Here is a 22885-nt window from a genome sequence, read left to right on the forward strand (position 1 = left end):
CAGGGGTGAAGCAGGAGCTGATGCCCAGCCCTGTACGACCTCGTCATACTGGCCTGTCCCCTGGAGGAGCTGAGGGTGGCTCTGGGCTTCCCTTGGTGTGTTGGGGGACACACACTGCAGCGAGGGAAGTGGCCAGACCCCGCTGAGGAGGGGAGCGTGAGTAGGAGGAGGGCCCTGGGCGGTCCGAGGCCCCGAGTCTGGGAGTGAGGAAGTGCCGGCTGCCGTTTCCTGCCCAAAGATGGTCTCGGCACAGGCTGGGGCGGGCAGTGGGCAAGGTGGCTCGGACAAAGAGCCCCGGGCTTAAAGAAGTGGCTTTGTGCAAAGACATGGGTCTTGGGGGGGCGGACTTCAGGCCGTGAGGATGGGGCCTCCCATAGCACCCCGCAGCACGGTGCCTCAGAGCTGACAGGGTGTCAGCATGTGGGGGGGGGGGAGCCTGAGACCCAAGACCCAAACACAGTGAGCGGGACTTTGCTCCCGGGCACCCAGGGGCACCCTGGACTCCTCCCACCCCACCCCTGCTTCGCACTAGAGGCAGCCCCGGCAGGCAGCGCTCCAAGGGGCCCAGGCGGCGGCCTGCAGCGGTGCAGTGGAAGGTTCTGGGGAAAGGAGGAGCATCGGCAACCGTGGAGAGGTGGGGGGTGGTCGCACGGGGACGCGAGAGTCAGTGAGCGCTAACGAAGAGCACGCATGCCCAGTAAATGTGGGGACCCTGGGGGACAGGGCACGGCTCCCCAAGGAGCCTCGGGGAAGTGGGTTTGGAGTTGGATTTGAGGACTGTGAAGGATGTGGATTCTCAGGGGCTGTTCCCAAGCCCCAAGAGAGGAGACTCCGGCAGGGGTGCAGGTGGTGAATGAGGAGCGAGATTGGGGGGCTGAGGCGGGCTGGCGGGGAGCTCTGCTGAGTGCTGGTTTTTGTGGCGAGGTGGGAAGGAGCCGAGAGTTGGGCTGGGGTGGCCGTGGGGCTGGACGTGGAGGGGAGAGCCAGACCTCTCGTGAGGAGCGCTGGGGTGAAGCCTGTCCCCCTGCACCCCGTTCTCTGGAGACTTTCTCAGTTTGGGCCTTTCATGCCCGGGGTGCTGGGAACGAGCAGCTTCCTCCAGGCTGTGGACAGAGGTGGGTGGTACGAGTGTCCGCCCAGACGTGCCAGCGCTGCCTTGGTGGCCCATTGCCCCAGCAGCCTCCTCGACACTGTCCCTGCCACGGCCATCCCCGTCCCACCCCGTCCCACCCCCCACCCCCCCCACCGCCAGAGCTGAGCTCAGTTCCTGCAGGCGCTCTGGGCAGGCAACCGCATCCGCCCGCACGGAAAGTTCTGCTCGTGTGTTCCTGAGAGTGACGTGTCGTCCCTGGGGCCGTCTCCTAGCTGACAGCTCATTAACGCCTCAAGGCCTCCACGGAGCGGAGAGTGAGTGTGCTCTGTGCCAGCATCATCCTGCTGAGGCCCCTCTGGCACCACACGTGCCCGTCCCGCCCCCCCCCCCCCCAGAGCCATCCCCTGAGATGCGTGCTCCAGGCCCACATGGTGGCCCCCATCTCTGGCAAGTGACCAGAGCGCTCCTGTGCCCAGGTGGGAGTGCTGGGCTGGCCTGGGTCTCTCATCTCCAGCGAGGCCCAGCCTGCTCAGGACTTCATAGAGGGACTAGAGCGATAGCACAGTGGGGAGGGCATTTGCCTCGCATGCAGCTAACCCGGGTTTGATTCTCAGCATCCCATATGGTCCCCTGAGCACCACCAGGAGTAATTTCTGAGTGCAGAGCCAGGAGTAACCCCTGTGCATCACTGGGTGTGACCCAAAAAGAGAAAAAAAAAAAGGACTTCGATAGATAAGGTGTATGTGGGGGTCACCAGTGGGGGTCTATTCTCTTGGCAGGGTTCTTGGTTCCAGGCTATGCCATATCCCCCCATGAACCCCTCCAGCCTCTGGCCAAAGCACTAACTCAGCGACTGCTTCACTAACTGCTGACATGCTGCCCCACTCAGGGGACTGTTTACCTTTGACCTCCCAGCAAAGGTTTGAGTGGCCGGGGCCACTCTGTCCTGTGTCACTGAGCCTGTGACCCTGTGCTTCAGGTGGGGGTGGCCCTGCCCTGCCCTGCCTAGTTTCTGGCTCTCACTGTGGGCGGGGGTGCTTGGTGGGGGCAGGTGGTCAGTAGCCTTTTGGCTTCCATGTTTCTCGTGGCCTGGAAGTGCTAAGAATCTGGGTAAATGTGGACCTGAGCAAACTACAGAGCCCACAGTGGGTGGCAGTGACTGTGTGCTCATACAGCTGCATAGAACTAGTATGCGCAGTGCATCCCGGACACATGTGGGCACACAAGGGACACACAGACTTCACAGGCTTACCTCATATAGATTCTAAATGGACAGACACACACACACACAGTGACCCTCACACACAGTCTCACACACACACATACACAGTCCCCCTGATCCATAGTCATGCTCACAGTCTCTCTCACACCCCCCACCAGTGACCCTCACACACACACACACACACACACATGGACACACGGAGACGCACACACCCACACACACAGTGGCCTTCAGTCTCACAGAGACACAATCACACACAAATACATAATCCCTTTCACACACAGATTATACACACACCCAGTGACGCTCACACATACACTCACAGACATAGATACACACAGTGTGACCCTCAGTCACACAGAGACACAGTTACACACAGACACACACAGATACACAACCCCTCTCACACAGTCACTCACACACAGGGTCTCACATATACCCAGTGATCCCTACACATACACACACACACACACACACACTCACACACACACACACACTCAACGCTATACAGAGACACACACAGAGTGACTCTCACACACATTCATGGATATACACAGAGTGATTTTCAGTCACACAGAGACACAGTCTCACACACACATAAGCGTAGCAATAAAGCCACCCTCTCACACACAGTAACACGCTCAGCCCCTTTTGCAGGGATGCTGCAGAAACAGCTTCTCCTGCCAAGCTCAATTACCCAAATCCCCGCTGGCCTCCCCGCTGTAATTAACTCCTGAACGCCTCATCAGAGTATCGCCTGTAACAACTCGGGGCCCCGGGGAGCCGCGTTCAGCTCCTTCCTGTGTCTTAGCATCAGTCCTGAGCCTGCCTCGGGAGAGGTGGCGGGGTCACGGCTGTGGCATGAGGGCCAGTCTGCACCGGGGCGGCCCAGGATTCACGGCACCCCAGCCACGCTGGCTGAGACTGGGCAGTCCTGCTGGGGAGGCCTGGAGACCGAGTGCCCCGCCCTGGGCCGTTGTGGCCCGCTACGCCACATCCCCATGTGACCCAGGAGCCACCTCAGAATTCTGGGGGTGACTTCATCAGGACCCGAGAAAGGCAGCCCCTCCTCCCTCCACTCCCCCCCCCCCCCCCACTGAGTGGCCCCTCCTGTTTCTCTGTGGCCCAGATGCAAATGCCTGTTTTCTCCTCAGGGCATGCATGCGAGTGGATGGAGTATTGTGGGAGTATCTGTCCTTGCTCGTGTGGTTCAGAATCGAGGGGGCCGTCCTGGCCTGCTCAGTCCCCGGGCCGGGGAACAGCCGGTCTCCTCAGGAAGCTGCATCCTGCGCCTCCTCATTCCTGGCCCCTTTTGGTCCTTTTCCCAGAGAGGGTCGGGGCTTTGGCGTCCTCGCTGTGTTTTTAGGCTCTGCTTCAAAGCACCGACAGATCCTTTTGTGGGACTCCGTGTTGTGTCGTGTGAGCGCCTGGGGCCAGGACTCCCTGAGTGGGGCTGGTCAGTGCGGGGGTCTGCTTCCCGTCCTGAGGTGACTCCCTCCCTTCTTGTGGGGGGTGTGTTGGGGGGTCCCCCTCTTGCATTACCTGAACTGCTGTTCGGGCTCTTAGAACGTTCTCTCTCCTCTGGAAGCCCTCGTTGTTCCCCAGCACCATGCGCTCATTAGCTTTCTCTCCTGGCGTCTCCAGAGCCCGCGGCTCCCTCTGCCGCATGCGGCTGCCCCGAGTCCAGGGCTGAGCCTCCTCTATGGGCAGAACCCTCGGCCCACCTCACCTCGCCATCACTGCCTGGCCCCGGGGGCTCCCCACCTGGCAGACCCACCTCTGTTGTGTTGCAGTCCTTTCCTGTGGAGAATGCACTTACAAGCCAGTAGCATCTTGAGGGGTGAATCTGTTTTAAATTTTTTTGGTGGTGATTACTGAGCCACATTTGGTGGTGCTGTGGTGGTCACTCCCTACAGTATTCAAGGCACAAGGCTCGGGGGACCAGGATTCGAATCCAGGGCCCTGCATGCTAAGGACACACTCAGCCCCCCAAGCTCTCCCCCATGGCCCTTTCTTCTCCACACTCTGGTCCCCCCATCCTGTTCTCTTGCGCTTACGTTTGGGTATTCCTTTGCCCCTTCTCTCTCTCCTTTGGACACTTCCCAGATCACTCTGGGGTAAAATCGACAGTAACCAGGAGGTCCCCGTGACCTGCCACCACACCTTTCATAAACACATTTTCTGGGGCTTCTGACATGGTCACTCTGTAGAAGGACTTCGTTTTTCTGAGGAAAGAGGCCTCAGGGAGCCCCTGTTCCACACATGGGAACCAGGCCTTGCAGCTTGATCTGCTCACCGGGGGCCACACCAGGATTTCCTCTGGGGCGCTCGGGGCAGGCAGTGCCAGGGATGGAGCCTCAGACCTCACACACCAGCTGAGCCGTGTTCTGCCACGGGGCCACATCCACAACTCCTGCTGCACAGTTTTAGTGCTTTGTCTCTTCAGCTCCCCCCGAGACACAGTCATTTCCGCTGTGGCTCCTTTGGCGCACGTCATCAGAAATAGCTTCAAGCGAAGGAAACATCCAGGTCTCAAAGTCCAGTTTTCTGGAACACTTCCATGCTGCCACCCAGAGTCATTGGGCCCCTGTGCCACAGCCACATGCCAGACTTTGGGAAGCTCTAGCCTGAAAAGGGGCCATCTGAGAGGGACTCGGGTGGGGTATAGAGTGACTGCACACCAGACTCGGGAGTTCTAACGTGAGGGGCGCTAGCTTCAGTTCCACTTTGAACCTCTCTTTCAAACAACAGCTAATGTCCAAAAAACAAAAAGGGAACAGGAACTGAATTCAAGGCTGTGTACTTGCTGTGACCTCCAGCCCCCGGTCCCACCAGGGAGAGAGTACAGGGGTTAAGACACTTGCCATGCATGCAGTCGATTGAGCTTTATCACTGGCATCACGTATGGTTCCTTAAGTACTGCTAGGAGTGACCCCTGAGCACAGAGCCAGGAGTAGCCCCTGAGTACTGCTGGGTGTGGCCAAAATCTGAAAACCTAAGATTTTTTTTTAAATAAGGAAAATGGGGCCAGAGCAATAGTACCATGGGTAGGCATTTGCCTTGCATGTGGCTGACCCAGGTTCCATCCATGGCACCCTATATGGTCCCCCAAGATTTTCTAGAAGCAATTCCTGAGCACAGAGCGAGGAGTAAGCCCTAAGTGCTGCCGGATGTGGCCAAAAAAAAGAAAAAAGAAAAATAAATAAGAAAAAAGAGAAAATACATGATGTAAATCCTTGATATACCCCCTCCTCTCAATTCATTATAACCTGTCCCACCCTCTCCGCCTTGGCCACGCCCTCCATCCTTAGTCACACCCCTTCCTCATTGACCATACCCCCTCATTGGCCACAACCATCCCTTGATTGTCCACACCCCTCTCTCACTGGCCACGCCCTCTCTTCTTGGCCACACCCCTTCCCTTCACTCCCTGGTCCGGATATAAAGTTCACTACTTCCTCAGAAGAATGGGGTGCAAAACAATTCATTTTATATTGCCCAGTACAACTAAATGGCTAATGCGATTATCAGAAAATACTTCAGTCAAAGAAGATTTGTGAAAATTGTTGTATCTCACCATGGGGACATTAAGTCCTTGTCTGAGGGTTTACTGAGCAGTGGTCGCTATTTGAGCCTTCTGTGTTACTGTTTTAGTTTATTGAGTTTAGTTGACTTCTATGCTCCTTTCCCATCTAACTGGGTGTGCTCCTACTGGGCGTCAGGATTGTAGAGTTGGAGGTGTTGTGGGGCTGCGTTTGTGGCCACACGCTCCAGAAACTCCAGAGTATCTAACTGGGCAGTGAGCTTACATGTATGCTGGACCTGTTTCCACCGTGGAGTGACTCACTGCTGTGTACTCCTGACTCTGGTACTCCCAGTGCCACACCCCCGGGTCCTGGGTTCCGCCTCTGCCCAGCCCTGCTGCAGGTGGGGCCTTCACAACCCTGGCAGGCAGGACAGTGGGGGGCATCTCTTTCCCTCTGATCCTCTTCTCAGGCCCCTTAAAGTGGCCGTGCTGCCAGACCTGAACAGATTGGCCTGGGGGTCCTTGGGCAGCGGCTGAGGGAGGTGTGCGTAGGCAGGACCCCAAGTATGGGTGGGATCTCCAGGGTGTGAGCATGGACTCCCAGGGGTGGGCAGGGATCTGCAGGTGTGGGCAGGGAACCGCGGGCGTGAGGAGGGGCCTCCAGGTGTGGGCAGGGACCCTCAGGTGTGGGCAGGGACTCCCAGGGGTGGGCAGGGACCCACAGGTGTGGAGAGGGGCCTCAAGGTGTGAGCAGGATTCCCAGGTGTGGGCAGGGACTCCCAAATGTGGCAGCTGCTGCTCCAGGGGCCGGAATGGGGTATTTGGCCTAAAGGTCGTGCAGAATGTGCTTGGCTGAACGTGGGGATAGCCCTGAGCCCAGCTCCTACTGGCCATCCCGAGAGTAATGCTGAGCCACCTGAGCTTAACCAGGTGTCACTAGGGCCCTTGTGGCAGCCCATGTGTCCCCCTCTGAAGCTGTAGTAGCCGGCTGGCCCCCCTGTGGGGTGACCTCCTCCCAGGCGTCGTGTATGGTTTGTTGGTTCCACTTGAGGCTGAAATTCTGGGAGACCCCCACCCACCAGGAGAGTGTGGACATGGACCCCTGGTGGGCCTTCAGTATCTGCCCTGGGAGGTAGGGGGATGGGGGTCCTTTTTCTGTTTTGAGCCATGCAGACTTGGGGGTCTGGGACTTGCCCAGGATCATCAGTGCTTGTCCCTTTCTAAGAAAATGTGCTAAAAAAAAAAAAAAGAAAGAAAGAAAATGTGCTGCCCACAGCCCGGGGGCAGGTGGGGCCGCTGGGGGCCACAGGACGTGCCTGTTTGTTTCCGTTAATGAGTCTCATTGTAAAGGGGCTGCAGCCACTGTCCCTCCCCATCCCCGAGACAGCGACATCCCTGCCCTGGCAGCAGTTCCTCGTCCACCCTCGCCCAGGTGGCTGCTCAGGGTCTCCCCGCAGGCCAGAGCCTCACTGTGGACGGGTCGGCTGTGTCCACTGGGCCATTATTTCTGTTGGATGAATTCCCAGAGGGGCCATGAGTGGGTCAGAGGCCTGGAACATTCTGATGACTCCAGAAATATACAGCCACTGCTATTTTAGGGGTGCGGGCTCTGCCTCACGCTGGGGTCCCCGGGCAGGCCTCCCACTCCGGGGGCCCCCTCCTCTCCACCCCTGCCCCGCACCAAGCGCCTGGACCCCAGCCTCCTTCCTTCCTTCCTGGTTCTTCCTTCTAAGAACACGAACCCTTGAATATCGGGGTGTCTGACCCGGGCCCCGAGAATAGAACTGTCCATCCGCCATGCAGATATGTGCATTTTCCAGCTGACCTCCCACACTTTTGGGGGCGTGGTGCACACCTCAGATCCCATGCTCAGGGATCACTCCTGGTGGGGCTCTGGGGTCCATATGAGGTCCTGGTGATGGAATCCGTGTTGGCTACATGTAAGGCAAGTCCCTTACCCGCCAGGTGTCCTCACTTCTTTTATGAGAGGTGAAACAGAGGTTCAGACAGTAGTGTGGGTGCAAATGAGGGGCAGAGAGAGGGGTGCACACACGAGCCAACAGTCCAGCTTATCTGCACTTGGAGGGGCCACAGTGGGGCGGGGGGAGCCCGTGGGGGCTGAAAGCCCTGGAGAAATGCCATGGGTCAGGGCTGCCCCGGGGTGCTGGGTGCAGGCGCCAGCCAGCTTAGAGGACACCCCAGCACCCTGGGGAGAGTGGGCTGAGGAGGAGGAGCAGAGCCTGGCACCAGGTGGGCCCGCTGGGAGGCTGTCACAGAGTCTCTGGGGGCTGTGACGCAGGCAGGCCTGGGCCAGCCTCTCCTTCACCAGAATGTTCCTTCCTTTGCTGTCCCTCCTTCCCTTGCTCCGTGTGTGTGTGTGTGTGCGCTTGTGTGCATGCGTGTGCATGTATGTTTGTGTGTACGCGTTTAAAACCCTTTCCAGGGAAGCTCAGACAGAGAAGGGAACACCAAGTAAAGGGTATTGGGAGGATCCTTCAGGGTGGGAGATGCATGCTGAAAGTAGACTATAGACCGAACATGTTTGCCACTCAATGCCTCTTTGGGAAACGTCAGCACCCAAAAGGAGAGAGAGAACAAAAATGCCCTGCCACAGAGGCAGGGTTGGATGGGGGAATGGGGGGTGGGAGGGATACTGGGATCAGTGGTGGTGGAGAATGGGCACTGGTGAAGGGATGGGTACTCGATCATTGTATAACTGAAGCCCAAGTACAAAAACTTGTAAAGTCAACAACTGTACCCCATGGTGTTTCACTAAAAAAAAAAGATAAATAAAAATAAAAGTCATTGAATTATATATTAAAATAAAAAAAAAAACCCTTTCCATCGGCTGCCTTGAGGCAGACTCTGCAGCCTTACTTACTTACCCTTCTGAGGTTGGCTGATTTATATATATTTATATATATATGATTTATATATATATGTATATATATATATATATATATATAATTGATTTGCTTGAGCGGGCCCAGTAACGTCTCCATTGGAGACTTTGTTGTTACTGTGTCTGGCATATCGAATACTCTCGGTAGCTTGCCCGGCTCTCCGAGAGGGGCGGAGGAATCGAACTCGGGTCGGCCATGTTGGCTGCGTGCAAGGCAAACGCCCTACCCGCTGTGCTATCGCTGGGCTGGAGTGATAGCACAGCGGGTAGGGCGTTCGCCTACCCGCTACCGAGCGGCAAGCTACCGAGAGTATCTCGCCCGCACGGCAGAGCCTGGCAAGCTCCCCGTGACGTATTCAATATGCCAGACACAGTAACAACAAAAGTCTCCAATGGAGACGTTACTGGGCCCGCTCGAGCAAATCGATGATCAACGGGAGGGAAAAAGAAAATATATATATATAATACTTTCTTTAAACACCGTGGTTTACAACGTTGTTCAGAGCATGGTTGTTACAGGCTTTCGCTGTCCCAGCACCAGCCCATCACCAGAGTGATCGTCCCTCCACCATTGCCCCTAATTTTCCCAACCACCGCCCCGAACCTGCCCCCTTAGCAACACACAGGAATGTACTTTATATCACTTGTTACAACTCAATGGCTAAAGGGATTATCAAAACTATTTCAGCAAAAGATACTTTGTGCAAATGGTTATATCTCACTCTGGGGGTTATTAAGTCCTTGTCTGAGGATTTACTCAGCTGTTTGTCACAGTTGAGCCTACTGTGTGACCATTTTTGTTTGTTGCATTTAGTTGGCTTCTCTGTTCCTTTCCCATCTAATCTGATGTCGGTACTGTGGAATTTGGAGGTGCTGGGTAGCTTTTATGCGGCTGCTGTGGCTGCGTGGTCCAGAAACTTCAGGACCTGTAGACCTGGGCTGATGATGCTTTTGGAGGTGGCTTCTCAGTGTGGACTGGCCTAGCTGACCTTCTGCTCGAGAACTCACTGCCCTTTTAGAAAGGTTCAGGGATAGAAAGGCAAAAACAGACCTGCCTGGCCACGAGCTCCACCTGCAGGGCAGGGTGGGACCTGCAGGGCCTGAGGGGACTGGCTTTGGATGCCCGAGGGGTCGGGAAGGACAGGGAAGAGGAATGGATGGAGAGGGTGGGAGCCATCTGCGCCTGTGGGAACTGGCCACGGGGTTTTATCGTCAGAGTGGCTGGGGACAGGGTGGCATGGTGCTTTGGCTGCCCAGCTTGTGTCCCCTGCTTTGCTGCCCACACACCTGGGGGCCTCTGTTCCCTCCCCACAGATCCTGCTCCCTGAGGGACCAGGCTGAGCTGACAGGGTAGGGGCTTCTTTGGGGCCCTTCCTCAGACTGCCAGGACCAGACAGACCGAGGCTCAACCAAGTGACCACAGGGTCTCCTGCCGCTTGGGGGGTGCCGGAACTTCCCGTCCCTGGACTGCAGAGGGAGGCCAAGCTGGTGCTCCAACTGTGGGGGACCGCCACCCTGGGGTGGGGGCACCTCATTCCTGAGTACTCAGGGGGACCCCACTCTCACACTCCTTCGAGCCTGCCCCCGACTCCTGCCCCCAGCACCCTGTTTGCTTGTGCCTCCGGCTTTTCCTCAAAGTTCACTGCAGTGCCTCCTCCCTGCCCAGCACCTCCTCCATTGCCCCCTCCCCCTGGGCCTGGGCAGCAGGGCCCCTGAGACCCCGCTGCTACTTTCGGGACCCGTGACCAGGCTGGGCACTCTGGGCTTGTTTGGTTTTTTATTCCTGAGCAGAGCTGTGCTGCGAGCAGACAGGTAGAGGTGAAGAGAGTGGGCCAGGGCCAGGGGCAGGGGTAGGGGCAGGAGCTTCCCCCCTGCCCCCCACCCCCCTGCTGTCAGTCCCACCTGAGCCTGGCCCTAGGGCCCCCACGCGGGGTGGGAGTGTACCCCCTGCAACCCGCAAACCTCACTGTGAGCCTTTCCCCCTCACCCCTCCCCAGCCACCGTCACTCTCTCCCTTGGCTCAGGAACCTTTCTTTTGGGCCACATCCAGTGCTCAGGAGTAACTCCCGGTCTGCACTCAGGGATCACTCCTGGCAGTGCTCGAGGGCCTGTATTGGATCAAACCTGGGCTGGCTGTGTCCAAGGCACGGGCCCACCCGTGTACATCGCTCTGGCCCTCTGGAACCTTCTGGCAGCTCTCTCCTCGCTGGTCCCGGCTCCCGAGTCCCAGCCTGGTCTCCCCATCCGTCCCCCCACGCTCCTTACTTCTCCTTTCTGTAAAACCTGCACCCCCCCCCCCCCGCCCCACTCACCTGCTCTGGGGCCTGGGAGCTGCCCCTGCCCCCCAGGAAGCAGCTGGATTAGGGCCTGGCCCCTCGGATCCCCGGGGCGGCCTTGGGGCTGGTGCTCACTGGGCTTTGGAGCCACAGAAGGGACGCCCAACCAATGCGTGGGCCTCGCTGGGACACTAGGGGACTCGGTCATTGGTGGTAGTTGGCTGGGGTTGGTCCGACCCTGCCAGCAGGTCTCGGTGCTCGGGGATCTGCTAATGGGATTGTGTGCCCCACTCTGCGCCCGCCACCTCAGCCTCCAGCCCCACCGCCTGCCCCGTGTCCTCCCCCTCCTCCCTCTGCTCATCCTTCCTCCCTCCTCCCTCCCCACTCTCCTCAGCCCTCCCATTACTGGGCTGTGGCCCGCCATCGGCCTGCTTGCCCGGTCTCTCCCACCCCACCCCCACTTTGCCCTCTGGGCAGTGCCCCCAGCATGGGCACGAGTGTCCTCTAGTTCCGGTGTGTTTGGGGGCTGCCGGGCACACCCCCGCCATGGGCCTGTGGGGAGGGTCCCCCGGCGCCCCTCACCACCCCTCCCCCTGCAGGAGAACCTTATGCTCTCCATCCTGCCCAAACACGTGGCCGACGAGATGCTGAAGGACATGAAGAAGGACGAGAGCCAGAAGGACCAGCAGCAGTTCACAACCATGTACATGTACCGCCACGAGAACGTCAGGTGCGCCAGCCTCCTTCCGGAACCTTCCCTGCCCCCCCGCACTGGGGCCTTCCTGCGGGGCGGGGGCACGAGGGGAACCCTGCCAGGCGGGGGTGGAGGGTGGGGGGAGGACAGGGGCCGGCCTGGTGCCGCGGGCCTCACGGTGCCCCTTCGCCCCCAGCATCCTCTTCGCGGACATCGTGGGCTTCACCCAGCTGTCGTCCGGCTGCAGCGCGCAGGAGCTGGTGAAGCTGCTCAACCAGCTCTTCGCCAGCTTCGACAAGCTGGCGGCTGTAAGTGCCAGGGGACCCCAGTCCCGCCTCGCCCCGGCCCTGCGGCCCTGCTGCCTGCCCCCTGCTGCCCCCACAAGCCAGCAGTCACCCCTCTGCATCCCGACCGGCGGCCCTGCTCCGCTCCCACCTCGCGTCCACCCACCCACCCACACACGTGCCACGTGCGGGCTCCCACCCCTCCCATCCCACCTCGCCCCCAGCCCGTGGCCCCGCCCCCCTCGCCGCTCACGCCGCCCCTGCCCCCAGAGGTACCACCAGCTGCGCATCAAGATCCTGGGCGACTGCTACTACTGCATCTGCGGGCTGCCCGACTACCGCGAGGACCACGCCGTCTGCTCCATCCTCATGGGGCTCGCCATGGTCGAGGCCATCGCGTGAGTGGGGCGGGCACCCGCCGGGGGGGGTCCTCTGGGTGTGCCCCATCACGTTTCCTCGCCGAGACCCCCCCCAGCCAGGCCAGACCCCTGACTGCACCCGGTCACAGTGTGGCAGGGAGGGCTTCTGGGGGGCTTCATGGGCACCCTGCCTGAGTCCCCACCCCCACTCCCCTGTCCCAGGGCCCTGGACACCTCTGGACACCGGGGCGCCTCTCTGGGTGCCAATGTGGTGAGCGTGGGGACTCCCAGGCCATGAGGACATCCTGGCTGAGACATTGTCCCTGAGGACAGGGTCAGGCAGGGGCTTCACTCTGCTGGCCGGGATCTGGGGTCACGGTGGGCAGGGTCAGGCATGCGGCCGAGAGGCTGTGGGTGTCGTGTCCCCGGGCCGCTGTGCCTCCACGCTCCCACCAGACGCATGGAGGGTCACCGTGTCCCCCCAAGCCGTGACGGCCTCGGCCGCACCCAGGCCGTGCAAGACTCTGCATGGGGTGGGGCGGGGGCTGCAGTGACCCCCCCTTTCCTGTGCGCCGGCAGGTACGTGCGCGAGAAGACCAAGACGGGGGTGGACATGCGTGTGGGGGTGCACACGGGCACCGTGCTGGGCGGCGTCCTGGGCCAGAAGCGCTGGCAGTACGACGTGTGGTCCACAGACGTGACTGTGGCCAACAAGATGGAGGCCGGGGGCATCCCAGGGTGAGCCCCGCACCCCCGCACTCCATGCAGCCCCCTCACCTCCCCACACCCCTGCAGCCCCACTCAGCCCCTCCCCCGCACCCCTGCAGCTCCTCACAGCCCTGCAGCCCCCCTTACCTCCCCACACCCCTGAAGTCCCGCATAGCCCCCCCCGCACCCCTGAAGCCCCTCATCCCTGCACCCCTTCAGCCCCCACGGCCTCCTGAATCCCTGCAGCACCCCCACAGTCCCCGATGGCCCCCCACACTCCTGCTGACCCCCTCATCCCTGAAACCTCCTGCACCCCCGAAAATCCCCTCATCCCTGCAGGCTTCTGCACCCCTGAAGCTCTCCAGGGCCCTCTGCAGCGCCCCATAGCCCCCAGCACCCCTGATGTGCCCCTCCTGCACCCCTCAACCCCCTCCACGCACCCCTGCAGCCCCCCTCAGTGAATCCTGGCCCACCCCGTGCCCACAGGCGCGTGCACATCTCCCAGAGCACCATGGACTGCCTGAAGGGCGAGTTCGACGTGGAACCCGGGGACGGCGGCAGCCGCTGCGACTACCTGGACGAGAAGGGCATCGAGACCTACCTGGTCATCGCGTCGGGGCCCTACGTGAAGAAACCCCAGAATGGCACGGTGAGGCGTGGGCGAGTCGGGGCCGGGGGCGAGGCCGGGGGCGTGGCTGGCGCGGAGCCGCCTCCTGACGCCCGGTCCTGCCCAGGTGCCCAATGGCTTGCCCACCGCCTCAAGGCCCAACACCCCGATCCTCATCGATACCGACACCAAGGAGCCCAATGGCGATGCCCACACGGAGGAGCCAGAGGAGCAGGAGACTGAGGTACGGCCGGGCCAGGCTGGGGATGCTCCCACAGCAGTGCTCCCAGGCCAGGTGCCGCCCCACTGGCTCTTCGGTTATGTCAGGGGGAGGGCGTGTCCAAGAGGTGCCGGTCTGAGGCCTCCTCAGGGTCCTGCATCCCTGGAATGTCCCAGAGCATCTGAAGCTTCTGGGAGTGACATCGGGGCAGGGCTCCCGCGCCCAGACCCAAGTTCCTGACCCGGTGGTTGAGGTGGGGGCACCTGGGTGAGGGGCTTCCTGGGGCCTGCTCAGGTGTGGCAGGACAAGGTCGATGGGGCTTAAAGTCAGTCGAGTTCTGGGGGGTAGGGAAAGGGTGTCGCACCCCACCCAGCAGTGCTCAGGAGCTGCTCTTGGCACAGTGCTCAGGGACCATCCACAGTACCAGGGTTGAATGTGTGCTGGGCGAGTGCCTGGGATGGTGTTTGTTGCGTCGCAAAGGGTGGCCCTTCCCGGGGTGACTTTCCTAAGGAAGGGGGAGCCACAGGCCGGACTGTCGCCCTCCCAGGGCCCCTTCTGTCCAGGGCATTCCAGCTGGAACCAGAACCAGATCCCCACCCTCAGGACCGGGGGAGAGGAGGGGAGAGGGGTCAGTCCTTCCCTGTGTAACACTCCGTTCCTGCAACAGGAAGTGCCAGAGTGGCCGGGGGATGAAGGGGCTGGCCCCCACCACATTAGGGGTCACCACTGCAGCCGCTGGCTCAGGGGCCACATGGCCTGGGAGCTGGGCCTTGCCCCCCATGGCCTGGTGTGAGCCTTTATCCCCCGCCCCTCCATCACCCTGTCTTTCTCCACCCCCTCCCAACTCCCACCTGCATCCCAGGCCGACAACCCCGCCTTTCCCAATCCCCGCCGGAGGCTGCGCCTGCAGGACCTGGCTGACCGCGTAGCGGATGCCTCTCAGGACGAGCACGAGCTCAACCAGCTCCTCAATGAGGCGCTACTGGAGCGCGAGTCTGCGCAGGTGTAAGTGCTGGGCCAGGCCGGGTGTGTGTCGGGGCCACGTGACTGCTGGGCCGAGTGTGTCAGGGCCACGTGACTGCTGAGCTGGGTGTGTCAGGGCCACGTGACTGCTGGGCCAGTGTGGGTGTTAGGGCCACATGAGTGCTGGTCGGGTGTGTCAGGCCACGTGACTGCTGGTCCGAGTGTGTCAGGGCCACGTGACTGCTGAGCTGGGTGTGAGTGTCAGGGCCACGTGACTGCTGGGCCCGTGTGAGTGTTAGGGCCACGTGAGTGCTGGGCCGGTGTGAGTGTTAGGGCCACGTGAGTGCCAGTCCAGTGTGTCAGGGCCACGTGACTGCTGAGCTGGGTGTGAGTGTCAGGGCCACATGACTGCTGGGCCAGTGTGGGTGTTAGGGCCACGTGAGTGCTGGCCGGGCGTGTCAGGCCACGTGACTGCTGGTCCGAGTGTGTCAGGGCCACGTGACTGCTGAGCTGGGTGTGAGCGTCAGGGCCACATGACTGCTGGGCCAGTGTGGGTGTTAGGGCCACGTGAGTGCTGGCCGGGTGTGTCAGGCCACGTGACTGCTGGTCCGAGTGTGTCAGGGCCACGTGACTGCTGAGCTGGGTGTGAGTGTCAGGGCCACATAAGTGCCAGTCCAGGTGTGTCAGGGCCACGTGAGTGCTGGGCCAGGCGTGTTGGGGCCACATGAGTGAGTGCTGGGCCATGAGGGTGCTGGCCAGAGGAAAGTCTTCCTAGTGTCCTAGCGTCGTGGACTCGCTCCACCCCAGGGTGAAGAAGAGAAACACCTTCCTCCTGTCCATGCGCTTCATGGACCCCGAAATGGAGACGCGTTACTCGGTGGAGAAGGAGAAACAGAGCGGGGCTGCCTTCAGCTGCTCCTGCGTGGTCCTGTTCTGCACGGCGCTCGTGGAGACCCTCATCGACCCCTGGTGAGGACGCGCCGAGCCCTGGGGGCTTCTGAGATGGGTACCACCTCCCATCAGCTGCCAGTGCCTCTCAATACCAGTGATATCACTGATGCCCAACTGGGGACCACAGAAGGCTAAGGAGGATGCCACCACCTCAGAAGGTCCTGGGCTCAGCCTCCTGCCCCTGGCGCTGGAGTGGGTGCAGCTCCTGAGTAGACGGAGCGTAGCCGCAGCCCCTGGGGGAAGGTGGGGTGTTCTCGACCCGGCCCATGGGCCACCCTGGTCTCCTTCGGGCCTTCCCAGGGCCAGTCAGCTCACCCCTGCATGGGGGCCCCCAGAGCCTGGAGCCCTCATGGACAGTCCGTCCAGTGGCCCCTTGCCTTTAAGATGGGGAGTATGGCCCCTACTGCTCCGAGTCCGCCGTAGCGCCTGATCTATTTGCCTCTGAAGTATCTACCTGGGTCCCGGGCTTGGCGGGGGTTGGGGTGGACTCTCGCAGTGACCACTTGGGGAAGGCAGGGAGGCTGCACCCAGCCATTCTGCAGCAGAGTACCCCATCAAGGGGAGGAGAGTCCGGAGTGGGGCGTGGGGCTGGGCTGGTGCAGTCTCTCCCCTTCATCATCGCTGCTGGGGTAGTCTGCCAGCAGCAAGACCTGTGGGGGCTGCCAGCGGGGAGGGAAGGAGGAAGCCGCTTTGGTCACAGAACATTCCAGAGAGTCTCTTCCCAACTTTTCCTCACGTACTGCCCGGGACCTCTGGGGCCTGGCTTCCCTCTGGGCAGGAGGGACCTTCCCAGTTAGCAGTTGCGGGAAGGGTCACGTGTTCCCAGCCCTGCACGCAGTGGGAAGCCCCCCCAGGAACCCCCTGCCCCCCACTACACACATGGGCACACACCACTGCTGTGTTGCGGGGCCGTCCCTGCCCCCCCGCACCTCCCCTTTGCTCTCCTGGCCTCTCACCTACTCGCTGTCCCTCCGTTCCCTCCATTGCAGGCTCATGACTAACTATGTGACCTTTGTGGTGGGGGAGGTTCTGCTCCTGGTCCTGACCATCTGCTCGCTGGCTTCCATCTTTCCCCGGGTAAGAGGCGTGCCCCTGGCCCCTCACGGCCCCCCAGAATTCAGCATCCCTTAATCCCACTCCGCCCATCTTGGCGCTGACCTCTGTGGTCGGGCTCTGGCTCTGAGGGCTGTGGGAGAGCCGATGGCCAGTGGGAGAGTGGACATGCCTGAGAGCCGAGGATCTGACAAGCAGTTAAGGGACCAGGCTCCCCCTGCGAGGTGCCCGGGGTTTGACGTTTGACTAGCGCTGTAGGAGCACTGGGCGGGCATGGACATAGGGTCACTACAGCAGCGGAGATAGACCCCCAAAGTGTCCCCTAACCTGGTCTCAGAAATGAGGTGTGGGCTACTGCTGGCTGGGGCCGTTCACTGGGTTTGCTCTGGAAACACCCCACGGTACCCAGATAGCTGCACGGAATCAGTGCAGCTGGCATTTGGCCCGGCAGGACCGACACCAGCACCGGAAGTCCAATGCCTCAGCTGGCCACTGGGTTTGGGTGACTTGGGCGGACTCTGCATTCCCAGTGTTAGCTGCCCTGTGTAAGGAGGGGGCAGAGAGTGAGCCCCAGGGTTATGGCTGGCACCTGCCAGGTTGGACCCCCAGCACCTCATACAGAACCTGAATCTGAGCACTGTCAGGGTGCAGCCTGAAAACAAGAAAGAGAAAAGTGACTATAAAGGCTCCTGACTCTCGAAATCCCACTCCTTCTAGAACTTTCCTAAGAAGCTCGTGGCCTTTTCCACTTGGATTGACCGGACCCGCTGGGCCAGGAACACGTGGGCCATGTTAGCCATCTTCATCCTGGTCATGGCCAACGTGGTGGACATGGTGAGTTCCTGCCATGGGCGGTGGCCAGCTCAGGCACTGTCCTCCCCCCAAGCTGGACACCGGCTTGCAGTGGCACGGAGTCCCAGTAGATGGCCCTGGCTAAGTGGGAGAGGCCTCCTCCTCAGGGGACCCCAGAACAGACGCCAAAGGGCCCAGGGGCCTGGTCCTACACGCCAGGCTCAGGGGGCACCTACCAATGTTGAGACACTTGGTTTCATTACCTCTGGTTTCACTTGCAGGGCCCAGTTGGGGGGTGGGGGGCGTTTCCCTTATTCTAGATGACACAGCCGGTCAACCCAAGCCCAGAGTGAAGGTTCTGATCCCGTTTCCCTCCTGTGCCTCACTGTCCCGGGACCACGGCACCCAGCGCCCTGTGCGCGAATTTGTGCTGGTCCCTTCTATATGGCCTTTGCCAAGGGCTCTCGGGGACAGTGCAGATGACTGGGGCACCCTCAAGCCTGCTCTGCCACATCAGCCCTGGCAGCACTCCTGGGACCCTGAGGAGCAGGCAGGAGGCGGAGCAGCAGATGCAGGGGTGGGCGCAGAGACGGAGCACGGCAGCCTCAGTCTCCCCATCAGCTGGGGAGGTGACCAAGTGATGTTCTGTTACTATCAGGGGCTTCAGCAGCTTGGGCACAGGGAAGAGCTCAGCATAGAGATCCGTGCTGGGATGAAAATGCCACTGGGGGAAAAAAAAAAAGAAAATGCCACTGGAGAGATAGTCCAGGGGTGAGGGCTCTTGCCTTGCACGTAGCTGGCCCTTGTTTGATCCTCAGCACCACTCAAGGTGCCTTGAGCACAGCCAGATGTGGACTCAAATGCCATCACTCACACACACACACACACACACACACACACACACACACACACACCATGTGGGCCCAAATGCCATCACACACACACACACACACACACACACACACACACACACACACACACATTCCCGGGGTCCTCTGATTAACATTCCTGAAAGGCAAAGAGTGAGGAACTTTGGAACCTTCCCCTCCCCGGGCTGCATGGGGAAGAGAAGTCTTTCCCGTTTCCCGAGTCTGCGGCCACGGAAACCTTTGCACCGTGGAAGGAGAGACCAGAGAGGCCTGGAGTGCGCCCCGGGCCAGGAAGGGCACGTGCTGAGACTCCCCCGGGCTAGGGTCCTCTGCCTTCTGGACTGTGCTCACGGCTGCTGCCTGGGACAGCAGGGGGGGGGTAGCGCCTGAGCTGAGCCAAGCTGTCCTGCCCACATGGCACGGGAACGTTCTGGAGCAGGGTTCTCAAGGCCAGGCTCGGCTCTGGCTCCCCGCCGGTGCAGGTGCTTCTCGGGCAGTTCTGCATTTCTGACACTAGGGCGGCGGTGCTGAGTACTGCCCGCGCTGTCATGTGTCTGCCATGTTTCAGCCCTGGCAGGGAGAGGGGGTGGGGGAGGGGGGTTTCCATCATTCCTGGGGGGCCCTGGGAAGCTGTGGCCATGGAAGGGGGCACCGCTGACAGTCGTCTGTGTGTGCCCGTGTCTCCCACCTCCAGCTGAGCTGCCTCCAGTACTACACGGGGACCGGCAACGTCACCGCAGGCCCGGAGGTGGTGGATGGCTGTGTGCAGAACCCCAAGTATTACAACTACGTGGCCGTGCTGTCGCTGGTGGCCTGCATCATGCTGGTGCAGGTCAGCCACATGGTGAAGCTCACGCTCATGCTGCTGGTCTCGGGCGCCGTGGCCGTCGTCAACATCTATGCCTGGCGCCCCATCTTCGACGACTACGACCACCGGCGCTTCCAAGAGAACGAGTAAGAGGAAGCCCTGCGGTTCTCCCGCCCCCCCCACCCCACCGCCCCAGAGTCCGCAGGGAAGTGGCTTTGTGTGTCACGCCCCTGCCACTTCAGAAGCTCACGGTGCCTCACCTGCCCACCCTGGTTGGTGCGAGCCTGGTGTGGGGGCCCGGGGGCCAGAGGGCGGGCAAGGCTGCTCCCAGGCTGAGTGCGCACCTCTCTGTGCCATAGCTTCCCCATGGTTGCCCTGGAGAAGATGCAGGTTCTTCCTGCCCCAGCACTCAACGGCACCGACAGGTAAGGGGGGTACAGGCCCCTCCTGCTCTGGGCCCAGGGGAGACCCGGGCCAGACCCCCGAGGAGGCCTACCGCATCCTGGCTGCTGTGTCCCCAGAGGCAGCCCGGATCTGAGGGTGCTCAGGCGCAGGCTTCAACCTGCCCGGGCAGGAGGGTGGGAGGGAAGGCAGCATGGAAGCTGCTCTGGCAGGAAAGAGGATACCCCCTCGCCCCCCACCCCCCACTGAGACGCGGGCCCGTGTCCAGGCCCCTCTCGAGGGGGACCTTGGAAGTTCTCCGTTGCCTCTGACCGTGAAGTCCACACTTCAAAGGAAGGTCCGAGAGTCCCCAGCAAAGGACGGGATGGCTCTCAGCGGCCCCTCGTACAGCATTTGAGGAATCCCGCGCTGCTAGTTCAGGCTGCTAAGAAGTGCCGTGGCTCTCGCATGCTCCTAATGGGCGCTCCTGGGTTCCACCACTTTCGAATGCTACAGGGAATGACTTAGTCCCGTGGGTTCAGCTGGAGGGGGCAGGGGCGGGTTGACACTGGTGTCACTGCCCGTTGGCTCGAGAAGGCGCAGAGCCCGTGGGGGGTTATGGGTATGATCCGAGCGACCTCTCCTAGCAGCCTGCCCCTGGTGCCGTCCAAGTACTCCATGACCGTGATGATCCTCTTCATGATGCTCAGCTTTTACTACTTCTCCCGCCACGTGAGTGTCTCCCACACTTCCTGCAGTCCTGCAGTGTACCCTCCCCGCCTTAGCCCCAACTCGTCCAGGAAGCCAGCTGCCTTCCCCTGGCATGGCCCTAAGCCTGCCAGCCTAGCACTGGCGTCCTTGATCACTCAAGGAAGATGCTGCTGTCCCAGTCCTGGGGGAAGCTCAGGGAAAACCCTGGGTCCCTGACATACTGACCCAGAGTGGGGTTTGATCCCAGGGGACAAAGTTCTGGCGGGGTAGGGAAGGGCTCCAGGAAGGGCCCTGGGGCTCCTGTGCCACCTAGTGGTTGGCTGTAGGAACTACAGCCTCCCCAGCCACGGCTCACCCAAAGGCACCTGCAGGAAATGGGGGTCCCTGGGCTCTGAGCACCCCCGCTGCCACCACCCACTGGCCCCCCTCACCCCCCGCAGCCTTCTGGGATCACCCGGCAGCCTCTAGCATTCCCCTTCAGTCTCTCACGTGCCCCCTGGGGGGGGGGTTCCCAGCCTGGAGCGCACCCCATCTCTGTCCCCTGCCTCAGGTGGAGAAACTGGCGCGGACACTGTTCCTGTGGAAAATTGAGGTCCATGACCAGAAGGAGCGGGTCTATGAAATGCGACGCTGGAATGAGGCCTTGGTCACCAACATGCTGCCTGAGCACGTGGCCCGCCACTTCCTGGGCTCCAAGAAGAGGGACGAGGTCAGGGTGCTGCTGTACTGCTTGGGGGGACACGCGCTGGGAGACAACGAGTAGAGCCTCCGGGCAGAATGGACCCGTGCCTGAGGGCTCACACACCTGGGGGGCCGAGGATGGAGCTCGGGAGCTCGGGATGGGGTGGGGTGTAGGCTGTGTATGTGTGTGTGTCCCCATGCCCCGACCAGGGCAGTGATTTTTATTACACATCTGATAAGCCGCTTTCTGGTAAGACAGCGCTGAGTTAGTTCATTTAGACACACGTGTGTGTGTGTGTGTGTGTGTGTGTGTGTGTGTGTGTGTGTCCAGGGCAGTGTTTCCAGTTCATTTAGACGTGTGTCCAAACAGTGGAACACAGGAGGGGGTTCCGGAGGTAAGGCGCTTGCCTCACACATAGTAGGCCTGGGTTTGATCTCCAGCATTGCCTATGGTCCCCGAACATTGCTGGGCACGCCCCCTACCCCCACAGAAAGTAGTTGCAGGAAAGCCACAGGAGGGGGGCTGGCCTCCCTCCCTCCCTCTGGCCGCCCCGAGTGCAACGCTCAGCCCCGTCTCTGCAGGAGCTCTACAGCCAGTCCTACGACGAGATTGGAGTCATGTTTGCCTCCCTGCCCAACTTCGCCGACTTCTACACAGAGGAGGCCATCAACAACGGCGGCATCGAGTGTCTGCGCTTCCTCAACGAGATCATCTCGGATTTTGACTCTGTGAGTAGCCTGGCCTGCCTGGCCTGGCTGCCTGTGGCCACAGGGGCTGGGACCTTGGCTGGCCAGCACTAAGCCAGACCCTCAGCCCCTCTGAGTCTTGTCTATCCCCAATTCAGGAAACACTCATTTGGCAACTCCTATTTTTTTTTTAATCTGTGTATGTACTCACAGCCTTAAAAGGCTGGCAACATTGTAGCAGAGTGAAGTTAGAGAGGGAGGCTCAGCTGGATATTAAAAGCCTTGAGAGGGGTGCGTGACCTCTAGGCTGGTCTCTCTGGGCTGTCCCTCCAGATCCCTGTTCATAGGCAGTTTCACCTGGAGGCCACTGGCTGTTGCACATGGCCAGCCTGGGTTCCATCCCTGGCACCGCATATGGTCCCCTCAGCCCCAACAGAAGTGATCTCTGAGCACAGATCTATGAGTAAGGCTTGAGACCCCAAAACCAAACCCACAAGGCAGAGCTGCCGTTAGGGCGAGGTCTTCGTCTCCAGTGACATTTTCTCTTCCCTAACACTGGCCGCAGCTCCTGGACAACCCCAAATTCCGGGTCATCACCAAGATCAAGACCATTGGCAGCACCTATATGGCAGCTTCTGGAGTGAACCCAGATATCAACACCAATGGCTACACAAGTTCCAACAAGGTAGCTGGCCGCCTGCTGGCTGGTGGAGGGGGGCTCGGCGTTCCGAGGTGGGGACCCCATACCCCAGCATGCCTAAGTGCCATCAGAGAGTTCAGTTGGACGAGGGGGTCAGACACCAGTGCCATGGATGCAAACACAACAGGGGTGCCTGTGAAGTTGAATGTGCAAAGCAGAGCACGTGGACCCCCGCACCGCCCCGACCAGGGAGGCTTCATGGTGTCCTAGGTGGGCGCAAGCCTTAGGCTCACTCATTAGTGCTGCCCTGGGATCAGTCACCTGCCTTGCATGTGGCCATCCGCATTCACTCCCTGGCATCCCATGTGGCCTCCCGAGCACTGCCAGGAGGAATTCCTGAGCATCCCCAATTATTCTCCCTTATCTCTGCCCCCCCCCCCAAGGGAGAACTGGTGGAA

At 60.6% G+C, this 22885-nt stretch overlaps 1 protein-coding gene across 1 annotated transcript in view; it reads left to right on the plus strand.

Moving 5' to 3' along the window:
* ADCY3 (adenylate cyclase 3) overlaps positions 1 to 22885 on the plus strand; it is a 68749-nt gene that overhangs the window by 44254 nt on the left and 1610 nt on the right. Inside the window, exons 3-18 of the mRNA XM_056122567.1 lie at positions 11619 to 11749; positions 11910 to 12021; positions 12268 to 12395; positions 12936 to 13094; positions 13551 to 13728; positions 13799 to 13915; positions 14754 to 14896; positions 15662 to 15823; positions 16795 to 16882; positions 17576 to 17692; positions 19214 to 19473; positions 19687 to 19752; positions 20359 to 20440; positions 20970 to 21128; positions 21683 to 21829; positions 22353 to 22472. Of these exons, the coding sequence (XP_055978542.1) occupies positions 11619 to 11749; positions 11910 to 12021; positions 12268 to 12395; positions 12936 to 13094; positions 13551 to 13728; positions 13799 to 13915; positions 14754 to 14896; positions 15662 to 15823; positions 16795 to 16882; positions 17576 to 17692; positions 19214 to 19473; positions 19687 to 19752; positions 20359 to 20440; positions 20970 to 21128; positions 21683 to 21829; positions 22353 to 22472 (2169 nt within the window). The remainder of the gene's footprint in view (positions 1 to 11618; positions 11750 to 11909; positions 12022 to 12267; positions 12396 to 12935; positions 13095 to 13550; positions 13729 to 13798; positions 13916 to 14753; positions 14897 to 15661; positions 15824 to 16794; positions 16883 to 17575; positions 17693 to 19213; positions 19474 to 19686; positions 19753 to 20358; positions 20441 to 20969; positions 21129 to 21682; positions 21830 to 22352; positions 22473 to 22885) is intronic.

This window comes from Sorex fumeus, unplaced genomic scaffold (genome assembly GCF_029834395.1).
Source record: "Sorex fumeus unplaced genomic scaffold, SorFum_2.1 ptg000006l, whole genome shotgun sequence".
Lineage (NCBI taxonomy): Eukaryota > Metazoa > Chordata > Mammalia > Eulipotyphla > Soricidae > Sorex > Sorex fumeus.